We start from the raw sequence: 19,017 nt of genomic DNA on the forward strand, positions 1-19,017 counted from the left end.
CTCCTCCTCCTCCCTCCTCCTCCTCCTTTTCCTCCTCCTCTTCCTCCTCCTCCTCCTCCTTTTTTTTTTTTTTGGTGGTGCTGAGCATTGAACCCAAGAACATTGTATCCCCAAGCTATACCCCCTGCCATATTTTATTTTTTTAGTTTGAAAGAGAGTCTTGCTAAGTAGCTCACAGCCTAAGTGGCTGCCTTTGAACCTGCAATCCTCCTGTCTCAGCCTCCTAAGTACTGGGATTACAGGAATGTGCCACCACGCCTGGCAGCTTCAAATTTTATAGAAATTGAAATTAAAAGCCCTTCAATTCATTCTTCCATTATCAGTTTTTTCTTTCCTATATATATATATATATATATATTTTTTTTTTTAATGAGGTCTTTTCTGTGGCTCAAGCTGTTCTTGAATTTCTGGTTCAAGAGATACTCTTGCCTTAGCCACTTACGAGCTGGCACAACAAGCATGTACTACCACTCCCAGCTTTTTTCATTTGCTGTTTGTACGCAGTGATACTTGATAAACATTTCTTCTTTAATTTCTGTATGTGACTTTTAGGAAGTGACCCTACAAGTTGTAAGCAAGAAAGGACAAAATGGGTTAGGTGGGTTGGTACATGCCTGGTATCCCAGCTCCTTGCCAGGCTGAGGCAGGAGAATTTCAAAGCAGAGGTCAACTAGGCAATTTATTTAGGCCTTGTTTCAAAATGAAAAATAAAAAAAGGGCAGGGATGTAGCTCAGTAGTAAAGACACCATGGGTTCAATCCTCAGAACTGAGCAGGGCTTGGGAGTAAGGAAACAATGGGGAAGAGATTGTAAAGTATTTTTAATTCTGTAGACTTAGTTCAGAGATGGCTAAACCAAGGCCCAGGGCCAAATCCATTTTGCTAAAGACAATCTTATGAGGATGCAGTCTCACTGATTCTAGTCCTTATCTGGCAGCTTTGGTATTAAAATGCCTTCAAGACACTCAGTAGGGACTGAAAGACCTGCAAAGGCCCTTATTTGTGCTCTGTTTCCACCCTGCTGTTAAGAAAAAAGCTAAATATCCCTTGAGGAGGAGGAGCCATCCTCACCCACCTCCCTAGACAATCGCAGCAAAGGGAAGACCCCAGCCCCTGCTAAAGCTTCCAGTAGATTTTCTGTCCCTTTCTTATGGAGCAGACAGGTCAGGTGCAGGGATGTGATTTCAGTGTGGACAACCTCAGGCACCAGCGGCATGAGGAGCTCTCTCTGTTCTCTTCTGGGCTTTCCTTGTTTTTTCTAATTCCCGCCAGCAGCCCTGCCTGAGTTCCTGGCCCTTGGGGGGTGTTCTTCCTCCTTTCATGACTAGGCCCCTGTGGTTGCTCTCCTTTGCTTTGTTTGCCTGTGCTCTTTTACAAAGTGCCTTTTGATTCCAGAGTCAGGTCTCTGCTTTTTGGACAACCGGCACAAATGCAGAAGAAACTCTTTGCCAGGCATTCATTCTCATTCATATTCTTTCTTTCTTTCTTTCTTTCTCTCTCTCTCTCTCTCTCTCTCTCTCTCTCTCTCTCTCTCTCTCTCTCTCTCTCTCTGTGTGTGTGTGAGTGTGTGTTGCTAAAGACAAACCCCAACCCTTTTAATTTTTATTTCATTTCATTTCAGTTTTTTGTTTTGAAACAATGTCTCTCTAGGTTGCTGAGAATCTGGCTAAGTTGCTAAACTCAACTCCTTTCTCAGCTTCCCAAATACTGGGATTCCAAGCATGTGTTACCATACCCAGCTACCTGGACAACTCACAAATACCTCCTGGCTCTTTTTAATGTGTCCTGAAACCCTTTCAGTTTCATCATATAGTTATTATTATATGATTATAATAATTATTAATATTTATTATCCACCCTCATTTCAGTCATAAAAAAATTTCTAATTTAAATCTTTCTATGACACACACAAAATAGTAGAGCCAGCACATGAGGCTGATTTGACTCCAGTATATTAGCTTGTAATCTATATGTTACAGTTACGTTGCAATGAAATATCCTCATTGAGTCAAGCAGTAGTATCCCTAATTCAAAATGCTGGTGACCAAAATTTTAGATTTCAGGAATTTTTTCTCCTTGGATTTGGGAATATTTGCATAGCAATAAGAAAATAACCATGAGGATGAGACATAAGTCTAAAAAATGAAATTTATCTATGTTTCTTATATACTTTATTCACACATAAAAGTAATTTTATATAATATTTCTAATACACCTGTGTTTCAACTGGGACCTACCACATGAGGTCAGATATGGAATTTTCTACTTGTGGACTCTTGTCAGAAAACTTCTAATTTTGGAGCATTTTGTAGTTCAGATTTTTGAATTAGGAATTTTCAACTTGTATTCATTTTAGAGCTCCATGATATTTGTTGAACTTGATCTTAAGGGAGGTCTGTGATACTAATGTCTCTTTTCTGACAGTCCTGGGCACATCAGTAGTGTGCCAGAACAGAGGCACTGAAGGATAGTCTTGGGAAAGGTTCCACTTGCTTTTGCCTGTTTAAGGTACAAAGAAAACTCTTCAATAAACCAAATTCCTGTTTATGAGTCAGTTCCCTTTATCACACAGGATATGATCCAGATGCTGCCACACATGTCCCATTGCCTTCCTCAACCAGTCTATAACTGTGAAATTTACACACGGAAGCTTTTTTTCTTTCTTTATTTTGTGGTGCTGTGTTTTGGACCCAGGGCATAGAGCATGCTAGGAAAGTTCTGTACCACTGAACTATGTTTTTAGTTCAGTTTTTTACTTTGAGACTTTTTAGTTTGAGACATGGGCTTGCTAAGTTTAAGTTGCCAGGGCTATCCTCAAACTTGCAATCCTCCTTCCTTAGCCTCCTGAGTAGCTGGGATTGCAGGCATGTACCATCATACCTGGCTCATATTTAAACTTTTTCTATAGAAAGATAGTAGGTACTTTAGACTTAATTGCTATTCTTTTAATTCAGAGGATTTTGTTAACCTTTTTAAAAAGAATATTTATAGTTGTATTTTTTTTTCAGTAGTGGGGATGGAACCCAGGGGCATTCTAACTCTGAGCTACACCCCATCCCTATTTTTTATTCTTTATTTTGAAACAAGGTCTCAGTGAGTTGCAGAGCCTCACTAAGTAGCTGAGGCTTACTGTGAACCATGATGCTCCTGTCTCAGCCTCCCAAATGCTGGGATTACAAGTGTGTGCCACCATGCCAAGCTACTTCTGTGTTTTAAAAAAGAAACCTACAAACTTGTTTAAATTTTGTAGTAGGAATTGGACATGGTGGTGCATGCCTGTAATCTCAGTACTTGGGATGCTGAGACAGGAGGATTGCAGGTTCAAAGTGAGCTCAACAGCTTAGCAAGACCCTTAACAGCTCAGCGAGATCCTGTTTCAAAGTAAAAAAATATAAAAAGGTGGTGTAGATTGGTAATAGAATGGCCCTGGGGTCAATGCCTAGTATACCTCCCACCAAAAAAAAAAAAAAAAAGAAAAAAAAGATTTTGTAGTGAAAAAGGAACATGTCAATTTGAGGTTGGGTACTGAATAGAGAAAATTTGGAGACTGTGGTCAGCACATATAAAAATGCCTTTCTTGTAGCAGTGGTCACCTTTGTCCTCTTCTATGAGGACTTCTGTGACATCATCCCTGCAGTAGAGGAAGTTAAAATGTTTTATGAATGTTGAGAGTGTAGTGGTGGAGTGCTTGTCTAGCATGTGTGAGTCCCTGGGTTCCATCCCCAGCACTGCCAAACAACAACAACAACAATAAGAAAACCCCAAACTTGGATGAAGTGTCTGTATATATCAGTTAGCATCTTCAACACTTCAGAATATTTTTTTTTCCCAAGAAGGTATCCTCAGTTCCAAGCTAAAACTGCTGAGTTTCTGTCCACCTTGGAGGAGACAAACTTATACACACTGTTTTCGTCAGTGTGTGTTTTTTCGTCATATACTTGCCATCCTCCTTTAAATGTATTTCAGAACAGCCTCATGCTTACGGATGGCTTCTCACCGCCCCCCCCACCATGAACAATAGCATTATTTTGGGATCATTAAAGGCATTGTGTACAGCCTGACACCTGTTGCTTTGGTGACATGCTTTGTTTGGTTTCTGTGGAATTAAACTGGCCACAAACCATGGTGCTGGGGAGACAAGTTGGAGGATTTCTTTCTGAGGTGTTGAGAGATTCCGCTCTCTCAAAGCAACCCTATCCCAGTCCACAGCTGCCCGTGCACCGTAAGTCTGACAGCGGCAGAAGACAATGCCAAGATCCAGCCTCATCCCAGCACTCCTGGGTCTTGGGCCAGGCTCCACAGTTTCTTCTCCAGCCAGCAACAGTAGCAACAACAATAGCTAAGCCCAGAACCCTTTCAGAGGATGGGACTTTCATATTTCTATTCTTAACAACATTCAGTAGTTGCTTTTAAAAGATTAGAGTTGGGTCACACTGCACCATAATTAAGAGCAGAGCCTTTGGACCCAGGCTGCCTTGGATCCCACCCTGGCTCAGAGCTGGTTAGCAGTGTGTATCTGGGTGTGTTACTTTCTTTCTGCCTTAAATCTCTCATCTGTAGAAAAGGGGTTCATACCTATACAGCACATCGAAGAGCATCTGACAGTCTTAGTGTTTATTATTAGGTTGGTATTGAAATCTAAGTGTTCATGGGTACATTCAAAAGAGATTGGACTAGATGTCATATAGATTGTAAAGAGGGTTGAATAATCAGAGGGTAAGTTCCTGCAGATTCACCCTGTGGTGCCTTACAAGGACAACAAAGCAAAACAATCAAAGGGGCAGATATTTATAAATTATAAATAATATAAACCTATACTGTCTTGTGCCAATTGATAGCTTATTTGTGGATCACTCTCAGGTCTTTTTGGTTTTTGTTTTGTTTGTGGTATTGGAATTGAACCTGGGTGCATTCCACCTCCATGGTACATTTTTAGCCTTTTTTTAATTTCTTATTTGGAAATAGTAAGTTGCTGAGGCTGGCTTTGAACCTGCGATCTTACTGTCCGAGCTCCCCAAATGCTGAGATTACAGGCATGGGCTACCAGGCCAACCTGGCACAATTTTTGTTGTTGTTTGATTTTTGTTTGCTTGTTTGTTTTGTATATGTGTGATGCTGGAATTAATCCAAAAGTCTTCTGCATGTTCGGTGAATATTCTACCACTGAGCTGCCTCCCTAGCTCTGTTTATTTGATTTTTAAACCAGATCCTACTGAGTTGTCCAGGGCAGCTTCGAGGTTGCTATATCCTTCTGCCTTAGCCTCCTGGTAGCTGGAATTAGAGGTCTGTGCCACAACTCTGCGCTCTGAGTTTGTTTTTTTTTTTTTTAAGAGTTGTGGCTAAATATTATTAAAATGAGAGAATGAAAAATAGAATTACTAAAACTTAAGGTGAAAAATAATAAATACTTCCTGCAGGTCATTGACTTAACCCGATATTCTGTTAGACATGAGAATATTCTGAAAGACTTAGTATCTGCCTATTAGGAATATAGAGTTGAAAACCTGGGGATGTAGCTCAGGAGTGGATTGTTTGCTTGACACATATCAGGTCCTGGGGTCCATCCTCAGTACCATCAAAATAAAAATAGATAGATGTACACTTGGGGCTGCACGAGGCCATTTAATAAACAGATAGGGACACTCACCTGAAAGAGGAGTGTGAGATGAACGGGTACCAGCCCTAAGGACCCCTTGCTTGGTCTGTGAGCTCTGGTGGAGCCTCACTGAGGATTGGACAGTGGGATCACGTGCAGAGGACCATCACGAAAGAGAGTGCTGCCTTCTAGAAACTTCCAGATATCAGTGTGGGTGTCAGACAAGGGGCAGGCCCTGGAATAGGGATAGAAATTGACCTGGGACTGTGGCAGGAGATAAGGCTGGGTATGATTTTTGAAGAGTTTTGCAAATGCTTTACTCTGTTATAATCAGATTACACCCAATGATAGGCAGTGTGTGAGCTCCGGCGGAGCGACAGGAAGTGTTCATGAGCAGATGCGGTTGATATGTCAGGAATTCACTTCTGAGACAATTTGGTGCTTTAACAAATGACTAAGTCCTCTTGTTATTATACTTCTCCCTGTCCTCTGTTTCTGTAAAACAGAGCTATATATACTCTCTGGAGTGCTTGGCAAGACAAAAATCCTCTTTCAACTTTTCGGAGTGGCATGTTCTTTTTATCCCCGTGCATAAATCTGAAATGCTTGTTTTGATAATATTCCCAAATTCCACTTTTAGGTCTTAGACTCAAGGTATATAATAACCAGTGAAATCCTAAAATGTTTATCTCCTGCTTTGGCAGAAGGGGGGAACAAACCACATATGATTTTAATATATTTAATTCATATAGCTGTTACACAGTTATAAGGCAGGTATAATTATTCCCGTTTTGTGTGTTAGCAAACTGAGCCTAATAGAGCTAACTAGTTCAAGTTCATACAACTGATAAAATGGCAGAGTTGGAATCTGAACCTTGGTCTACCATTTTTTCTCCCCTTTTTCTCTCTCCTTTTAATTCTCTCCCCCAATCATGTTTGTTTTCCTGAACCGTATACATGGAAAGTGCTCGAGATGGACATACTTTGGATGTACAAGAATTTTCCCCACCTTCTCCTTAGATGAAGAGGACAATGTCTAGTGTTTAATTAATTCGTAATTATAGAATTAAAATGATAAAAGAATGGCCATGATTACAAATTTAGAGTAAATGGAGGCAAAATGAATCTTGTTTACAAAATTAAGTAATTAAATAAATTAACTAATTGGCCTACATTTTGTAGCATTTATTTTTTAGCTAACCACTTGTCTTTTCTTGGGAGGGGGAGGAGTACTGAGGATTTAATCCAGGGCATTCTACCTCTGTACCACACCTTCAGGCCTATTTTATTCTTCATTTTAAAACAGGGTCTCACTAAATTGCTGACGCTGGCTTCAAACCTGTGATCCTCGTCTCAGCCTCCCAAGTACTGGGATTACAGATGTTTGCCCCTATCACCTACTACTATTTGTATTTAGTCTAACAGGGACACAGTCTTACTATTGGAAATATACAGAGGACTGCAGTTAGTATGGTGCTGGCTGTGGGGCATGGACAGGTTGCTGTGGGCTATAACCTGAGCATGTGATCTATGGTCACTTCACATCACTCAGGGTTAACTGGTCCCCCTACTTGCAGGTTTACTTCTGGCCTTTTCCTTAAAGATGAAGCATCATCTATTCCGGGTTGGGACTTAGCCTCAGCTTCAGTTTGAAAGAGCAACAGTGCATGCCACCACCGCATTATCATGACCCTTATGTGTTCCATTATCCTGTAGAATGTTTAGGAATGAAAGGTCAAAAGATCCTCTTTATACCTCCTTGTCTCCCATCTCATTCTTAGAGGGTACAGGACAGCACAGAGGTGAAGAACAGAAGGCTTTGATGTGCCCCTAGGAATGAACTCACTTTGATGAGAGCCCTCTGTGACTGTCACCAAGGGGTGCTGCTCTCCCTACACCTCCTCGGGCCGCAGATTGCATTCCACAAGTGGCGTGGGCCCCTTTGGTCTGCAGTGCCATTCCATGGAGTACTGATGTGATAGAGAGGATAGTCACATGGTTTGGGTGAAAATGAGATGCACCATGACCACCCTGCCCCCAATTTATAGTTTATAAAGTGACTCTAGTGACAGTTCTAAAGGAAAAACAAAAATATCTTCAAGCACTGGTATAATGCCCCTACAAAACTTATTTTGAAGTCTAGCTTTGGGTGTATTCTTCAGAAAAGAAATAGCCTTCTTGTACGTGCATTGATGTAATTATGGCTTTTTAAAATGCTAAGTATACATAATAAATTACTAATGCATATTATACAGACTTACCTATAGATAGGATTGGTTTTTTTATTTTTTTAATCTAGAATGTCCCAGAAACAAAGTGCATTAAAAACAAAAAAGAAGGGAAAATAGAATTTGTATCACTTTAAAAATGAAAAAAAACTTCAGTACTATACAGTAAAGAGTTTTTGTTGTTGTTTTAGGGCACTTAAAACAAAAATGCTACAGATTATTGCTTGCATGTTTTCAATGCTCTGTAATTGTGTACCAAGGCAAATCCCATTATTTTTAAATCACTTAATGCTGAAAAACAATTGGATAAACCCCACTTGGAGTGCCCTGTGGGTCATCTCAAGCCATTTGGTTCTGTTAATAAAATTAAAACAATTGAGGGGAGTATACAGATGCTTTCAAATTGGTTTTACAATTATGATGACTCTACGTATGAAACACAGGGCGACTCTTCGGAAGTACATAAATCCAAGCGCATCATTACCGTGCAGGAGGCAAGTGAATCAGGAGTAAAGATTTGACATATATTTTTATTTTGAGATGCCATGCTAATTTACATCATTCAGTCCTTTCACTGCCAAACTGTAAAAGTCCATTAAGTGACTGAAAGGAATATACAAATTATCCACTGGCACTCCAGGCTGGAGTTTTACATACACCCTGTTATTCCATCCGCCAGCTAGCTGCAAGATTCTATTAAGCAGTAAGTGAGAAAATTATATTGCCTACAAACTAATTGTACAAAAGACTCTGAAATAAGTAATCAGAGCCGGGGACTTTCTGAAAAGCCGCCAGGAGATATTACAAATGGCTCTATCATTCTTGTCAGCCTGGTTTAAAAACCCGGGGCTTCCATGTTGCTTTGGTTTCCTCTGCAGCAGAGCACAGGACCCCAGCTATTGACAAAACTGGGAAAATTCCAGCCGTGCCATCAGTGGCTGCCCAATACAGTCCCTGGTGCCATCTAACAAACGTGTCCCCAAAAGCAGCAAGCTATAATCTAAGAAAACTCTGTGTCTGAAATGAGAATCCTGTGCTGTGCACAGCATCTGATGCATCCTTCTGAGGGACTGTCCACTGTGGCCATTCCAAGTGCCCACAGTTGCTATCGGACATGTTTTTGTCTGGTTTCCCCTTTAGTGACTTGAAGGAAAACAAGTGCCCCATAGAGATGCTATGGTCTACTGGGAGTAATGTCTTTGAACCATTACCAAAATAGATGTGACATTGTTATCCAGGTGCTCAGGGCAGCACATTTTTTAGGATAAAATATATTTTTTTAATTGAATAGAAAAAGCAACAGGGAATGTTTTTCAAGGGCAAAATCTTTGCAGACTGGAACATGGATCAAAGAGTTTGTTGGGTGGGTGATGATCGTCAACAACAATTGTACCGAGTAACTCAACAGGAGGGCTTGGAAATTAGAGAGGCTTTCCTCCAGCAAATAGGTTGTTTAGAGTAATGTTGACTTGTTTTTCAAGATATGAACCAGGGTTACTTAGTGAAATCAAGGTTATCTTCTCTGTATGTCAAGATAACTTTACTGAAACAGAACATTTATGAAGAATACTTGAGAATACTTGATGTATCGTGGAGAGTTTCTATATATTTTAAGCTGAAAATATGTCATTTGTGAAAACACACAGGGTCACTATGTTTTCCATCTATTCACAGTGAAAAATTTAAAAGATGTTCTGGTGGTATACTTCTCATAGTTCTGAAAAGATTCCTTTATTCCAATATAGCCAGCTTGCTTGCTTACCTTCTTTCCTTTCCCCCTTCCTCTCATCTTTCCTTCCATCTTTGAATTGAACCCAGAGGGGCACTCTACCTCTTAGCTACACCCCCAAACATATTTATTTATTTATTTATTTATTTATTTATTTATTTATTTATTTATTTATTTTAAAACAAGGTCTCATTAGGTTTCTGAGGCTGACCTCAAACCTGCGATCCTCCTGTCTCAGCCTTCCAAGAACTGGACTTACAGTTGCGTGCCACCACACCTGGTTGTGTTATTCATTCCATTTCTTTCTTTTATCACATAGTTAAACATTTGTACCTATGTCAAGAATACACTAACTTTCCTAAGCATTTCTTCAATATTTAAGAAAGTACATATGTATGCATATGCATTCTAGCATACCACGCCACAAAGTATGCTGAATTGTTATTAGCTGCTAAGTCTTGTTTACTCTGTGACCGAAGTCTCCTCACCCAACACAGGCAGGATACAGAATTCCAGGCTCATTGGTAACCCCTGAGAACTTAGCAAAGAATAAAGCAGAGCTCCTCTATCAAGAATTCATTTTAAGGCACTATTAAAAATTTCCCTGCCTGTACATTTCTCTTTGTCACTGAAGAATTATGTAGTGCAATGGTTAGAAAAGAAACCAGAATATTTTTTATATGTCACCTGAAACTCTCCTATGGCTATGGCAATTTGGCAATTCTCCCCTGGTGTTTGAGGAAATTTAAAAATCTTTACACAAGTACTAGAATACAATAAAAATTATATAACTTTTTAGTACCATCTATATTATCTGTTTGTTTTCAAATGTTATTTCCCTTTTATTCTTGTTCATTATAGGATATACTTATTTCCTTTAAAATCTCTTACAGATTCTTTTTATTTATTTATATTTTTATATTTTTCTTGATAATAATCTTTTTTATCTTTTGCTATCCATTTCTGTTTTTTTTTTCAAAAAAATTTTTGAGGTTTCCATAAAGCTATTTTTTAAATTTAATTTTGATTGTTTATGGAGTGATTTTCCTAGTGTTCTTAAGCTCTTGATTCTCTGGGTATGACTACATTACAGCCTCATAATTAATGTTCAAAATTATGAGATAATGAGAAACTACCAAATTATTTTAAGTATATCCTTTTATTTATCCACTGATTTTTTGGTTTTGTACTGCATAGGAAATGGTTCTTGACCTATAGTATCTTAACATCTAATGGGTGAAGTGCACCTAAAAAGGTCTAATAAAATATCGCCCATCCCAGTAGGATGAAAATACATGAAAAGATAGAAAAACCAAGAAATCATTTCTGCAAAGGTGGCCAAAGAAGTTATCATAAAAAATTTGACTGGAATTGGAGATGAACACTGAGCCTTAGAAATAATTTTAAGAAGAAAAGAGGGGCAGAGATAGATCATTCTCAGAGGGGAGTCTGAAGGACACATAGCAAAAACATGAATAAATCAAATTGGCTGCCTCAGAAAGTTCATTTGAGGTAATAACTACTGTGGCTGGAAAGGAAGGTGTGAGTTAGATTGGGAATGGACCTCATTTGTGCATCCAATATCTTATATTTAATCCAGAAAGGAATATGAATCTGTTGATTCCTTTTCTTTTTCTTTTTTTTTTTTTTCTTTTTCTTTTTTGAGGCAGGGTCTCTCTATGTTGCTTGGGCTGGCCTTGAGCTTGTGATTTTACTTTATTTGTGTGCTGAGGACTGAACCCAGGACCTTGCCCAGGTTAGATGAGTGCCCTTCCGCTGAGCCATACTCCCAGCCCCATGCTGGTTTTGATTTTTAATTAGGGTAGTGATTTGGCTGAAACAGTTGCAAGGAGAGGCATTTAAGAGCGGAGCGTGGCCAGGATCAGAGTGGGCAGAAGGGAGACAGCGTGCACAGAGGAGATCAGGTTCCTGGTCCAGCTGTGAGCTCACCCGTGCCTGATTTACGCTCCTGTCAAAAGTGTCTTGATGTGAAGGATGGGGCTACAATTCACAAAGAGGAAGAGGAACTAGTTTGAAAAGAAAGATGATTGTGTGTGTTTGTGGTAGAGGGTCACCCAGGAGAAGTTCTCAGCACTGGGTTAAAGGTGTGGAGCTGTTGCTCATGCCTCAGGATGGGAGAAAGAACAGGGTATTGCTTCATATCACTTTTCTAGCACAAAAAGGACATGATGTTCTATTTGGAAAACATTTTTTTTTCTTTCTGGCCCATGTAAGCAGTCATTGTGTAGCATTTCCTAAAAGAGCAAAAGCTTAGGTTTCTTTTAGACATAGAGCCATCTAAGATGGAAGGATCTGGTAGTGGGGCATTCATGTGCCCTAAGAAAATGACCAGCAACACTCTTTGGGTACAAAATAAATTTCCAGGGATGCTTAAGGAAAGTCTGCAGTGAAAAGTGGTTCCTTTCATGTTGAGATTCAAAGTCTTTTTATGCTCAGCTACCTTGCCCCAGCCAGTCTGGTCCCTTTGGCTTATCCTTGGTTTTCTGAGAAAGTCAATGTTCCCCGTCAGGTGATTGATACCACTCCTACACCAGGCTTAGTGGTACATGCCGGTAGTCCTAGTGCTTGGGAGGCTGAGATAGGAGGATCACATATTCAATACCAGTCTCAGCAATTTAGTGAGACCCTGTTTCAAAATAAAATATCCAAGAGAGCTGGGGATGAAGCTTGGAGGTAAATGACCCCTTGGTTCAATCTTCAGTACTAAAAATAAATGAATAAATAAATATTATTTCTATTATTATTATTTAATCTGTTAAAGTAGTTGCTTTTATTATTATAAGGGCTGTAAGTCAGAATGCTAATTTAGTCAGTTTTGATAGGCTTTTCTCCAGTTATAAAGCACAGAAATTTTTTTAAGTCATGCATACTTACCCAATTTCTAATAGTTATAAATGGTGAGCTATTACTTCCTGTTGAATTAGCAGTTGCTGAGTAGTTGAGTCTTGGTACAATCCTGCAATCCACTAATGTGATATTTAATGAGGAGACATCAGTCTAGAGAAAGGTAGTCAATATAAATCAGTGTTTACAAAGTGTGATTAACTCTGAAATATTTCATCAATGCTGTGGTCCCAGGCAGCCTCTATGCTAATTACGAGGATCTGCGCATGTTTCAGGGGACTTGGAGGGACCCTGAGTATTGCAAATATGGAGCAGCAAAATTGCAATTATGCTTGGACCGTCTCTGGTGACAATTTATGCATTTGGTGTGATGACCTCCCCCTTCCCAAGAGGGCAATAAACAGAATGCATTTTCATTAAGATACTAATGTACTTAATCACAAGGGGAAAGGGTTAGGAAGTAGTGAAAGACCTTCAAGCACTGTGTGACAGAGCTGATAGGGGAGAGAGCTTTATTTTAAAGGAAGCTTCTTTGCAAAGGTGTGGACAACCCAGAGTATACCCCATACATGGCCATTGTCTCTAATTGAGAAACATTTAATGTTTGGATCTTTTGGTTAAATATTTATCATTTCAAGTGTGTAGTTTGCTGCCATAAGTGATGCAGAGTCTAATATTAAAAATATAACTTCAGGCCAAAGTGATGGTGAACACCTGTAATCCCAGTACTTGGGAGGCTGAGACAGAAGAATGGTAGGTTTAGGCCAGCCTCAGAAACTTAGTGAAATATTTAAAATTAATACAAAATTTAAAAAGGGCTCAGTTATAGCTCAGAAGTAGAATGCTCCTAAGTTCAACCTCCAGCACCAAATATATATATAATTTTTTTTTTCATAGCAGCCAGGCATGGTGGTACATGCCTGTAATCCCAGTACTTGGGAGGCTGACATAAGATGATTGCAGGTTTGATGACAGACTCAGCAACTTAGCAAGGCCCTGTTCCAAAATAAATCAGTAAAATTGGGCTGGGGGTTTAGCTCAGTGATAGAGTGACATTAGATGGCTCAATTTCCAGTACCACCAAAAAAAAAAAAAATAGAAACTTCATAGCAGTTTTTTTCTTATTTATAATGTTTTCACAGAGCTTGGATGTTGGGAATTAATGATGCAGATAAGTAGCAAACATGATGGCAATGATGATGGTCATTATCATCATCATCATCATTAAACATGTACCAAGCATGGAATTTGTTTCACACCTTTGGTAGCTGGTGAGACTTGCAGCTACAACCATGTAATTTCTGTCCTGCCTTCTAGGAGCATAGTATAAAGCCCCACACTGACTTTCTGGTCATTCTGTACTGTGAGGTTTCTGTTAACCAGTGTCAGAAAAACAATCAGCTTGATACATAAAAGCATTAGTCACCCAAAGAAATCCAGGACTGATGACACAAGAGTCCAGTTTTGATGTCTATGTTTTTTATGAACATAATCTTCTTTAAAGTTTCTTTCAGATCCCTCAGATTTTAGAAGGCTATACTTTGCATGGGTGGGCTTTGCTTAATGGTCCTTTGCTAAGTCTATTCATGCAGAGTAGCAGTCTTCCATAATCTGAGGAACCAAAAGAAACTTCAGAGTATGTTGGATTCATGAAAAGCCTGATTGAAACAAATCTTTTGATGAGCTTCACCATATATCTTCTGCTTATTCAATGCATCTCCAGTAGTAGGCGCAGAACATCCAGCTTCATGAACTTTCTCACATTCCCCAAGAATCTCATGTGACTTTTTTCAGGGAAGGGGTTAGGAGTGACAGAGTTGACTCTTTGGGATGCTAATATCTCCGGGGACTTGCCAGTCTAACAGCTTGTTTTCTTCCAACTTTGTGTTTTAGGTAATATAGAATACAGTTGCCCTGCCACGAATGAATGTGAAATCACAAAACGCAGACGTAAATCCTGCCAGGCTTGCCGCTTCATGAAGTGTCTAAAAGTGGGCATGCTGAAGGAAGGTAAGGCATTTTGCTCGTGTCCCCATGCATTAGTTTTTTAGGGAGATGATGATTTTGCAGTACAGAAAATTATATCAATGAGAAGTCAGAAAAGGAGGGGGTGACAGTAAGTACGCTGCATCTGGTGGCAGCTTACTCCTTCTTTACACCAAAAGTGCTTGATGACAACCAGAAAGGATAAAGGTAAGACACAGCTGAACCCATGTGGGATGTTTGTCAGTCCTGGTCTTCTCACTTTCACAAGTTTTAGAAGGGAAAAGATGAAGACAAACAAGAGGCTACTAACACTGTCTTTTTGTTTTTCTTCTCATGATTGTGTTTACAGATATACATATAATTCTTAATTAATTTTGGGTTTAAGATATTCTTTGTTATTTTTTTCAACCTTCTTCTCTTCTATAAAGAGTTCGTGATACGGTATCAAACTGCTTTCCATTTACTTTCAGTTGGGAATAACAATAACAAACACAAAATAATAACAGTGAACATGTACTGTATGCTCAACAAATTGTCTAAGCTTCCCTGTTAATGACTGATGGAGCCAGGAAGGGAGCCCTGGAGCCCGTGGGTTCTAAGTACCACTCCCTCTTCCACACACACCAGCAGTTCTGCAATATTTGTATAATTCAACATGTCTATCAAACTTAATATTTCAGCTTGGATATAGAGAATGTGTTCTTTTCTTTGGGATGCCTACCATTTAGCTTTTTTATTTTTTATGTATCTTTGTACGTGTGTGTATGTTTTGTAAATTTTACCTGTTATTTTAATAAGTGATAGACAGGCCATCAACTTTACATTTATGTTACCACTGGTTGGACAGTGATATTCAAGCTAAACTTGTCTTCATCAAAACCTAATTAGAGTGGCTTCTGACTCTCAAGTGGGTGGGGTGATGTGGGCCTATAATCCCAGTACTTGTGAGGCTGAGACAGGAAGATTACAGATTTGAGGACAACCTCAGCAACATAGCAAGACCCTCAGCAACCTAGTGAGAGTCTGTTTAAAAATAAAAAATAAAAAATGTATTGGGTCGCCAGGCGTGGTGGTACTTGCTTGTAATTCCAGTACTTGAGAGGCTGAGACAGGACAATCACAGGTTCGTGGCCAGCCTCAGCAATTTCTGAGGCCCTCTGCAACTTAGTAAGACCCTGTTTCAAAATAAATAATAAAATAGGGCTGGGGGGTGTAGGTTGGAGGTAGAATGCCTCTGGGTTAAATCCCTAGTATCATTAAAAAAAAAACCAGTTATTAGGTGTAGCTTGGCTATAAAATACTACAGGGCTCAATCCTTAGTACCAGAAAAAAAAAAAAAAAAGTGGTTTCTAACTCTTGAAAGTTGAGGAATCATTATTTTTAAAGAGCCTAGCATAGTAGCACATGTATGTAATCTTAGCTATTTTTGAGGCTGACACAGAAGGATTCAAGTTTGAGATCAGTCTGGCAACTTAGCAAGACTCAGGCTCAAAAAAGAGAAAAAAAAAAAAAAAGCTGAGGCTTTAGTTCAGTGGTAGAGCACCCCTGGGTTCAATACCTAGTACCACACACAAAAAAAAATCAAATTTTAAAAATGTTATAAATGTAATCTATCAGTGAATATATCCTTGATTTGGACTTTATTTATTTGTTGATTTTAGTACTAGAGATTGAACTTGGGGGCAGTCTACCTCTGAGTTGCATCTCCAGATCCTCAGCCCCATTTTATCATTTTGATTTTGAAACAGTATTTCACCAAGTCTTTGAAGGCCTCTCTGAATTGCAGAGACTGGCCTCAAACCAACAGTCCTGTCTCAGCCTCCCTAGTACTGGGATTATAGGTATGTGTCACCATGCCTGATAGATTTTATTTTAAAAAAACAAAAAAAATAACATGGAGACCTGCCTTCATTTCTAGGGAGATACTAATTGCCCATCCAGGTCTACAGAGGGGAAGAAAACACATTTTCCCTTAAGTAAATTATTTTTCAGTCATCATTTCTAACAAGAACAACCCTGAAGATTGGTAAGAGTGAATGAAGAGGTACGGATTGTGTTTAATTAGACACTGTTGTTTAAAGTCAGTGGTACAGCGCTTATCTATAATTCATACCTCTTCAGTTGCCATTACCAAGCCTTCCGAGGTTCTGTGTTCTGGGGAATTGCTGCTGTCTCTGATATGCTCAAGTAATAATTTGTTTTCCTTTACTTCCTTGTGCCCACTCAGATGGCAAAATATCAGTTTTTGAAGCCTCACCTCCCTTCCCCCAAGTGAGAAGGATGGTATGGTTATGAGTAAACATGGAATGTTCTTTTTCTTTTGTACTTAAAAAATGCAGTGAAATATTGCGTTACACCCTGCATATAAATGCACAATTATGTTTGGCCATCTCCTTGGCCCAACACTGGCTTGCTAAGCCTGGAGAGAATGATACCGTCTAAAACGTATCTTTATGGATGTAGAGGGATTTCGGGCCCACGCAGTATGTCAGAGATCATGAGGTAGTAAATCTATTCAAATGTAAACCTGTTCAATTCAATTACCAGTCCATAATAAAATTTGCTGCTACAACCCCCGTGTTGACCACAGCAGCCCATACAGGCTGATGGCACAGCAGGTCTGGAAATTGACAGACAAAATCTATTTAAACAAAAAACAGCATTAGTCCTAGAATCTGAAATGAAATCAGATTTCAGCGGCTTTGATGGGAACCTTCCTTCCTTTAACAGGTATTTTTATTCCACTCACCAAGTGCATCCTAGATAAAGTGCTGCCTGAGGGAAATGAAGAGGTTTCCATTATATAAAATAAAAGAGGTGGTTTAGAGAAAACTGAGACCTTTCCTATTTTAAAAATACTACTCCTTAGTTATATCGACTGGCGTCTCTCCTAATTTAGCATGTCACTTTGAGAAGCTCTGTGAGTCCAGGTGGGAGTGTGAAAGGGAAATGAAAGCTGGGTGGGTAACGATCCCAGTTGCATTACACTGTCCACAACTAAATACTTATAAGTTATGCCTTCTCATTAGCTGACACCAGAATTACATTTCAAGGAACAATGTTTGGTTTTAATAATAGAGTCTGGTGGGGGGTGCTGGGGAATGAACACAAGAGCATTCTACCTCTGAGCTACATCCCTAGCCCTATTTCATTTTTCATTTTGAAATAGAGTCTTGTTAGGTTGCTGCAAGTCTCACTAATGTTAAGACTGTTCTTGAACCTGTGGGCCTCCTGTTTCAACCTCCCAGGTACTGGGATTACAGATATGTGCCACCATGCTTGTCTTAACATTATAAATTTCGAATCACAAAATTGTTATCAGTTAGAAAGACAAAAAAAGAGAAGGAAGGAAGGAAGGAAGGAAGGAAGGAAGGAAGGAAGGAACCCAAACAACTTCCAAAGGATTGTCTTGTTGTAGAAAACAGTACAATGGTACACCATAATGAAACTTCAAGGAGCACAGTTAACAAATATTAATTTTCAAATCCAAGTGGTGAAACCATTCAGCATCCTGAAAAATCCCCTCTGTCTTCCTCCCTGTTCCACTTTGCTGCTAAATGTCACAAATGATGGCCCAGCATTATTTCTTCAGCATTATGCCCTACTGTATGTCAGGAAAAACCCATCTGTTACATGATATCTGGTCTCAACATTCCCTTTTCATTTTTTTCAGATATTGCTTATTTGAAGGAAAAACCAAAAACTAATCAAGGTATACCTATAAATCTGGTCAAGATTTATTTTTATTCTGATCTCTCTCCGTGGTTATTTAAAGGCGATCGTAGGACATAGCGCTTCAGTTTTCTCTTTGTCAGTAGCAAACAGGGACATTTTATGAAAGCAATAATTATTTTATGTAGGTATAAAATTCACCAATCAGAGGCTTTGAAGGGCATTTTGATACTCGTTGGCACAATGGTTTTCACTTTGGCAATTCAAGTATTTTTCTCCTACTTTTGCAGGTGAGCATAAGAATTAAATTTGTGCATAACATTAAATTTCCTAGACAGGCTAGCCCCTTTGCAAACTGTTGTTGAATCAGGTGACATGGAGGACCCGTTTTGTTATTTAATGCCAAGAAAATGTGCTATTTACTTGCCTTTAAGAAAGCTGCCTCTAAACCTTTCTAATATTCAGTTTTATTATCTGTAAAATGAGGATGTCAATAATTGTATTTGTAAATAAGATTTGTGATTTTGGGTAAGATATTGCAGAGGGATGGGGATACTGGTCTGTGCAGGGAACTTGCTTAGAAGGTGCAAGGTCTATCCTTAGCCTCACACACACACACACACACACACACACACACACACACACACACACACACACAGATACTGCAGGTCTTTCCTTGTGGCCTAGAAGCAGCTACTATTGCCAGAGTCAGTTAAAAGTCAAGTTTTAGTGTCAGACCTAGAATCAAGCTCTGAACCTGAGACAAATTCTGTAACCTCTCTCTCTCTCTCTCTCTCTCTCTTTATCTATCTACACACACACACACACACACACACACACACACACACACACACACAGCTGAGCAGTTAGGCAACAATTGTCTCATTCTTTTGATCCTAAAGTCATACAAGTTTTGGTTTGAAATGGTAGAATGCCTACAGA

The 19,017-nt window shown here is 39.2% G+C and overlaps 1 protein-coding gene across 4 annotated transcripts in view; it reads left to right on the forward strand.

The window, feature by feature from the left end:
* ESRRG (estrogen related receptor gamma) overlaps positions 1–19,017 on the forward strand; it is a gene marked incomplete at both ends in the record, with an annotated part of 481,788 nt that overhangs the window by 309,423 nt on the left and 153,348 nt on the right. For 3 of the 4 annotated variants that reach the window (XM_080698935.1, XM_080698936.1, XM_080698937.1), the window contains one exon: positions 14,311–14,427. The exons of the other annotated variant lie outside the window; for it this stretch is intronic. In XM_080698935.1, the coding sequence (XP_080555061.1) occupies positions 14,311–14,427 (117 nt within the window). The remainder of the gene's footprint in view (positions 1–14,310; positions 14,428–19,017) is intronic. 4 annotated transcript variants of the gene reach the window in all.

Source organism: Muscardinus avellanarius (assembly GCF_963383645.1).
Source record: "Muscardinus avellanarius genome assembly, chromosome: 7".
NCBI classification, from domain to species: Eukaryota; Metazoa; Chordata; class Mammalia; order Rodentia; family Gliridae; genus Muscardinus; species Muscardinus avellanarius.